Raw genomic sequence first — 7636 nt, 5'->3', positions numbered from 1 at the left:
CTCAGCTCTCCCTCCTGGACCAAACAAAGGCTGCCGCTTACTGTGTGACCCGCCAAAGCCAGGCAAGAGAAGGGTGGTTTCATTTGCTGTGCAGGGAAAACAGTGTGGTGAACTTCTCTCACACTTGTTGCCTTTTCTCCTACAGGACTGCCGCCTCGAAGGGACGGGCCCTCTTTGTCCTTCTTCGCTGGAGCCGCACTGGAGCTAGCAGCTGCGCCTGGGTGTGTAGCGGGCAGAAAGCAAGGACTAGGCATCTCTAGCCGGTGGGTGATCCGAAGGCCTGCTCAGGGTGTTCGAGCCCAGCCTCGACTGCATCTGGGCACCTCCACCCTCTGGGCCCTGGAGTAGAGTCCGCCCTCCCGCACAGTTTCTGAAGCAACCACAAATCCAATTTGGGAATTTTTTTTTTCCTGAGCAAGCCATAGGCTAGAGATCGCTGCTCTCTGATGCTGGATTTAATTTGTCTATATTTTGAGCGATTTGGGCCTATTAGTTTTTTTTGGGTTGTTTTTTGGTTTTGTTTTGGTTTTTTTTTTTTTTTTTTTTTTTTTTTTTTTTTTTATTTCCGTTTTTTTTAAGACAGTTCTGGACACTTGCATTCTAATTCTTGTCGCTTTGGTCTGCCTCGCGCCCGCGTGGGCTCTTTGACTTGCAAGTAAAGGGAGAGCGCACCGAAGCTCAGAGCTCGGGGGCCATGTACCAAAGCCTGGCCATGGCCGCCAACCACGGCCCCCCGCCCGGTGCCTATGAAGCGGGTGGACCTGGCGCCTTCATGCACAGCGCGGGCACCGCGTCCTCGCCGGTCTACGTGCCCACTCCGCGGGTGCCGTCCTCTGTGCTGGGCCTGTCCTACCTGCAGGGCGGAGGCAGTGCTGCTGCGTCTGGAGCCACCTCGGGTGGCAGCTCCGGGGCCGGCCCGTCGGGTGCTGGACCCGGGACCCAACAGGGTAGCCCCGGCTGGAGCCAGGCTGGAGCCGAGGGAGCCGCCTACACCCCGCCGCCCGTGTCCCCTCGCTTCTCCTTCCCAGGAACTACTGGGTCCCTGGCGGCTGCCGCCGCCGCTGCCGCAGCCCGGGAAGCTGCAGCCTACAGCAGTGGCGGCGGGGCGGCGGGCGCTGGCCTGGCCGGCCGAGAGCAGTACGGGCGTCCCGGCTTCGCGGGCTCCTACTCCAGCCCCTACCCAGCCTACATGGCCGACGTGGGCGCATCTTGGGCCGCCGCCGCTGCAGCCTCCGCCGGCCCCTTCGACAGCCCAGTCCTGCACAGCCTGCCCGGACGGGCCAATCCTGCAAGACACCCCAACCTCGGTGAGTACCAAAGGACCTTGATTTAAGCCCAGTCTGGGGCATTCAAGTTCCCCAATTTTCTTAAGGTTGGGGAACATCTTTGATGCAAGGAACCTCCCAGGAAGCCAGCCTGGAAGTCCGAGACTCCAAGTGGTGGTGGGCCACAGTGGTGATGAGTAACCTGGCCACCAACACTCAAGCGAAGCCCTTCTGTAAATGAGTGGTCTGGTCTGATCAGGCTACCGGTGACAGTAGAAGGTATTGGGTTCTCTAGGGTCAGCTGGAGCAGTCTGGGATCTGATATCTGGGATTCAGCCCCTACTTCCTCCATCCCTTCCTCTGAGACCTCAACAAACTTGAGACCTGAGCCATTTGGCAGCCAGGTTAGAGGATCCCTCGGGGTGGCAGATGACTTTCCTGTAGGGGGTTTTCACGCCGGAAATAATGAGGAGATCAGCAAAGGAGACCGCCAGAGGTGGGTTAAACGGGAGCCTAGCCTTGAGAGTCCTCAGGCACACTCTGGGGTCTCATGGTGCCACTCCCTGGTCAGAGACTTTAGGTCAGTGTCTGGGGACAGTGCAGAGGAGCTTTTTTTATAATGCCTGGATTAAATGGAGACTTGTAGGACTGCCTCTTCTCAGGAAAGCCAGATTAATTTAACAGTGGCCAGTATTCTCATCAATGCCAGACTGGAGGGACTGTAACTTGCCCACTTACACAATCTACACCCTGAACTAACTTTCAGAGGGGCCCTAGCCACTGGGGCCAAGGCAAAGAAAGGAAAGTGGCTGTCGAAGACCCTATTTCTGTAGAATTTCTGGACCGGATTGGAGGTGCAGTTTGGATGAAGCTGGCTCTAGGGGAAGGGAGGAAGCACAGACTTAAGAAACAAAGTTAATGTTTATTGACTACCTACTAAGTGCTAAATCCTTTTGCATTTGCTGTCACTTTGAAGAGTAAAGTCTATCCCTTGCCACTCCCTGGGTGGCCATGGAAGGTCCCTCAAGAGAGGGTTCTAGCCAAACATACATCCCAGGTAAACTGATTAACAGTGGAAGTGGCGCCAGGGCTGGGTTTGTGGCTACCAATGTCCTCCTCCCCTGCAGGGCCAAGTAGACAGCACCCAGAGAAAGGAGCACAGAGCAGGGTGGTAGTTTCCATCTGGTTGAGGCTGGAAGTGAGCCTGAGGGGTGTTGAACTGCATCCTTAGTAGCTGAGTTCCCTCCAACTCAACCCAACTCCTAGCTTAAAATAAAAAGGAATAACTGGGTGTGATGCCCCATGACTGTAATTCCAGAGATGGGGAGAAGAGCCTGGAATACATAGCAGACCCAGTCTAATTTAAAAAAAAAAAAAAATCCTAGAGTCAGACTTTAGTGTTTAGATACAGCAAAGAGTGAAGTCACCATCCAAAACTGAGGAAGACATTCCTGTATTCAGTATAAAACCAAAACAAAGTGACACTGTGTGAGTGTACATGTGAGCATGGGCCTGAAGAAAGTTCCCCAAATTCTAGGATCCACACACAGCAAACAAAACAGGTACATCTCCTCTCTCCTTGAGAGCCTGTGTGTTGGGCTCTCATGTCTGCCCTACAAGTCAGCACATGAGGCCCTCCCTCTGCCAAGTCTTTAAAGAGGTGATCTGGGACTGTCCTGAGGGAGCATCTAGGGTCAGAACCAGGCATGTCGAGAATCTGTGGTCATGCTTCCATGTGTTTGAGAGATACACTTGGGTATTTTTGTTTGGTTGGTTTGGTTTGGGTTTTAATTACATAGCCCTCAGGAGGATCTGGTGATCTGGTGGCATTGCTCCAGTTAAAAGTGCTGTATGTGAAGGTGTTTTCTTCTCCAGCCCTGCCCTAGGACAGAAGATTGAACAGTCTCTGACATAGATTGGATCTACCAGTAAGAGATAGTCTCAGCGGCTCCCTTCCTACATGCTTTTTTATTGCCTGCCTATCCTTGGACATTAGTAATGCTTGGTAGCTTTAGTGAGAATCAGCCATCATACTAGCTGATGGTACCACGTGACTGAAGGATAAAGAGAACAGATTCTCTGGGCTTATTGAGAGATCCCCTTTGGATAGATGCTATGACCACTGAGGTCGAAAACAGCATATAGCATGCTGGTGTGATCATAGGCATTTTGGAGCCACCAAACCTCAGTGCCATGTGACCTTGGGCAAGTGGCCTACCTCTCTGTCCATCTCATTTCATATTCTGTAGGCTGGCGTCAGTTCAGTTCACCTTCTCTTAGATGACTTTGGTAATCTGTGTGATGTCTAGTAATTGCTCTTTTATAAATGATAGCTCTTTTATTATCTTTTCTACTTTTTCTGGGACTAAAGGACTTCCTTAGGACTTGGAAATTTTAGTATTAAACCTGGGACAGTCAATTGAGCAGGGATAGTTGGTTACCCTAGTTAGATATGAAAATGTATAAATAAATAGTTACTCTAATTAGATATGAAAATTTTTTAATGCCTTGTGGTAAGGTAAGGGGAGATGAGCTGAGAGCCAAGCTGAGAAAGCAGGAGAGGAACTTCCCTCTGAAATCCCGGAAGTGTCCACCTAAGGTGCCACAGGGAAGAACCTGGACCTAGTTGTTATAACACGAAAGAGAGAAACACAGGCTCACTTCCCCAACGCATGTGTAGGACTGCGGAATGGTACAATATAGCTTGTGTTTTGCTTTAATAACAGGTTCAGCTCCAAAGGTAAATCTCAGAGACTGATTCCTAAGTCTGAAATATTTTTAGTTTGTGTTGAGGAAAAATAAGCAAATGAGGTTGGACCGTTTTGGTATTAATAGCTAACATCTAGCAAGTTCTTGGGCTGACTATTGGAATAAGGCAAAAAAAAAAAAAAAGTAAATAAAAATAAAAATGATAAAAACCAACAGAGGCATGTGAAAATACCTGAACTTGGCAAGAGATAAATTATTCTTCCCTGACTGTAATATATGTGAACTTTAGTTCATTCCAAGTTCCACAGACCCAGGACCCTGAAGCAATTGTTAGAAGAATTAATTGGGCACAATAATGGAATTCTGTGACCTTACTGAGGCAGGTACAGAGTCTTACTCATACATAGGTGCCTGGCACATGCTGGGCAAGTAGCAAATATTTGAGTAGAGATCTGGGAGGTAATTGCCCCAGGACTCTGCCCTGCCCTGGTCAAACCACACCGAACAACTACCTGTGTCCTTTAAGAAACAAATTAGAACTGGGTGTGGTGACCTACACCTGTGACCCAGCACTCAGGAGGCTGAGGCAGGAGAATGGATCGCTCAGGGCTAGTCTGAGCTCCATAGCAGTTCCCCTGCTTAGAAAAGAAAAAAAGCAGAGAAATAGAGAGTCTCAAAGAAGAGTGAGCAGAACTGGCGAGGGCTCTGGAAACCTGGGACCTCTGCAGACAGCTGAGCTCTGAGGCTGGGCTGCTCTCGGTGAACAGGTGCTAGGGTTAAGAATACTGGAGTGTGTGGCTGCGGCTGTCACAAAGTGCAGCCAGGATCATGGCTTGTCTTTGTGTTTGAATGGGCTCTGGAGGTCCAGCTTCCATGCAGGCTGCATGCACCCCTGCCAAGACAGCTAGCCAAGCAGTTCTTGCATTTTCAGAGCTGTGTGTGTGAGTTGTAACTAACATTCCTGCAGCAGCAGAGAAAAATGGCCATCTCTTTTTAAAGAACACAGTGCCGTGGGGATCCTGTAGACATTTGGCTAAATTCATGGAGGCGTACTCTTAAAAAAAAACAAACTGTTTTTAGATTTATTTATTTTATATGTATAAGTGTTCTTCCTGTACATGTGTGTCATAAGTGTCTGGTGCCAGGAGTGCAGGGCAGAAGCAAGAAAAAGGTACTCGATGGTCTGGAACTAGAGTTAAGTGTGGTTGTAAACCATCGTGTGGAACTCAAACCTCTGCAAGAGCAACAAGTGCTCTAAACTGCTGAGCCATCTCTCCATCCTGAGATATATTCATTTTTCTGTTTTCTTTTTTTTTTTTTAGATTTATTTACTTTATGAGTATACTATAGTAGCTGTAGCTGTCCTCAGACACACCAGAAAAGGGCATCAGGTTCCATTACAGATGGTTGTGAGCCTTCATGTGGTTGCTGTGATTTGAACTCAGGAACTCTGGAAGAACAATCGGTGCTTTTAACCGCTGAGCCATCTCTCCAGCCCCAAGAGATATATTCTTAAAGTAGGAGACTTTTATTGTGTGTAAGACACATCACAGTCTAGTCAATTTTGTGCTCATTAAGGCTTGTGTAGACCTAAAAACCAAAAAAAAGAAAACAAAAGGAAGAAAGAGGAGACTGAAAGAGATTAGATATAAAAAAGAGACCTTGAAATGTGGCATTACTTGTAGTTGTTACTGGCACGCCTAAGAAATATAGCTTAGTAAGAAAGAGTGATTCTTTTGTGTCTTAAAGAGATAAGTAATCCTACTATTCTTAGAGGGTTTGGAGGAAAATATGGAGTTGTTTGAGGGCTCAGTGAGAATAACAGAAGGAAACAAATGTGCGCATTGCTGGGCACCATGGAAACAACCCAAAAAGCAAAAATCATTCCTCCATCTCTGGTCAGGTGGAGTCGGGCAGTCAAGGTGGTCAGAGAGTGGAAGACTGAGGTCAGCGGAAAATGCTGTAGTGTTTGTTGGGTCTTTGGGGGCCGGCTTTATCAGTTAGGCCAGTTGCTTTCAGAGCTAGTTTGCTTAGACAGGGAACTCTGTGATCCCTGAGGTAGCCTGTTAGGCTCAAGAACAATTTGTTAGCCTTAAGGAAATCAAAGTTGTTTAATTTTCCGGTTACCACCCCGAACAGGCCAATCAAAGTGGGGACTGGTTTGTGGTGCTAAGTGGAGAACCAATTAAATAAAGAAGGTGTGTTGGGGTAGCCTAGGGTGTGTCTCTGCCTCTAGTGACACCTGTCACTTGCCCGTTTGTGTCCCATGAAAAGGTCAGGCCACATTTGCTGGTAGACTATGCTCAGGAGACAGTTGTAGATACGGCTTCTTCTGTTCCCTTCCCTGTTATTTATTTTCCCCCCTCTTTAAATGTACTAAGAAGACAAATACACTGTGAGGTGTGGGGGACAGGAACTCTGTCTGATACCTGTGGGTGGGAATGTTCATTGGTACAGGCTTTGTGGATAGTCATTGGTAAACCAGTCAAATTACAGAGCAGATAGCCCTTGACACTGAACTTTTGACTCCAAATAATGAAGTCTGAGGTACACATTTGCCACTTTGTCACCCACAATAACAAAACCCAGAAGTAACACGAATGTACACCACCAAGGTGTATATTCATATGCTGTACACACACCTAGGTAGATATGATGGCTGTCATTATCGGGCCACATAAGATCCTTTCCGAGCCACTTGGGCATGCTGGAGGTGCGGGGACACTATAATCTTGGTGTCAAACACGGGGAAATATGTTGTATTTATTTGAAAATGTACAATTATCTCTGAAAGCCTTCCTTAGGACCTAGGTAAAGAATTTGTAACATTGATTATTTATGGGGAGCCCAGGGGGTAAAAAAGGGATGAAGTTGGAGAAGAAGCTTGCTACAGCCATGTGTTTTGTAAACTTGAAAATGTGCTTTGGACAGCTTAACCCTTTTTATAATCGTTTTTGTGCTCCATAATTCTATCAAATAATAAAAACATACTATGTCTGCCAAGATGGTTCAGTGAGTAAAGGATCTTGCCACTGACACTGACAACTTGAGTTTGATCCCCCTGGGCCGACATGGTAAAAGGAGAGAACTGAGATTCCTGAAGGTTGTTCTCTGACCTCCACACATGCACTAGGGCATACAAATACATGTGCGCACATGCACACACACACTAAAATAAACACATAAAATATAACTTTTACCCACTGAGCCATCTTTCTGGCCCTGATAATATTTTCTTCATCATCACAGGAAGTTTTACATATGCACAGTGTTAGGTCCATCATCACTGTACGATGGATCTTGAGAATGTTTCTCATCCTGCAGAACAGCAACAGTTCCCCAGTTCCCGCTCTCTCCAGCCACTTTCTCAGCCGCTTTCCACGGCTGACTTTGATTGCCCTCCTTACATCCTATGAGCAAGATTACACAATACTTTTATCTCTTGTGTTGGGTGTATTTCACTCAGTGTGATGTCTTCAAGCGAGGATCACCCATGCTGTCCCATGTAGCAGTTTCTTTCTTTAAGCTAAGGAGTAGTCCACTGTGAAACTACCTTTTCTTTGCCCCTTCCTATGTGGGTGGACACCTAACTGACTTCCACCTACCACATGCTGTGAATGTGCCATGGAACCTTTTGAATTTTAAAAACAGAATAATGGTTA

General features: G+C 47.2%; 1 protein-coding gene across 2 annotated transcripts in view; it reads left to right on the top strand.

Annotated features, from left to right (window-relative positions):
* Positions 1 to 555: 555 nt before the first annotated feature.
* Positions 556 to 7636, top strand: part of Gata4 (GATA binding protein 4) — a 42775-nt gene continuing 35694 nt past the window's right edge. For both annotated transcript variants that reach the window (XM_031362246.1, XM_031362245.1), the window contains exon 1: positions 556 to 1307. In XM_031362246.1, coding sequence (XP_031218106.1) covers positions 695 to 1307 — 613 coding nt within the window. In that variant the 5' untranslated portion in view covers positions 556 to 694. The remainder of the gene's footprint in view (positions 1308 to 7636) is intronic.

The sequence above is a fragment of the Mastomys coucha genome, unplaced genomic scaffold, assembly GCF_008632895.1.
Source record: "Mastomys coucha isolate ucsf_1 unplaced genomic scaffold, UCSF_Mcou_1 pScaffold9, whole genome shotgun sequence".
Classification (NCBI taxonomy): domain Eukaryota; kingdom Metazoa; phylum Chordata; class Mammalia; order Rodentia; family Muridae; genus Mastomys; species Mastomys coucha.
The sequence above is the reverse complement of the archived record's forward strand: the minus strand, read 5'-3'. Positions and strand labels throughout refer to the sequence as shown.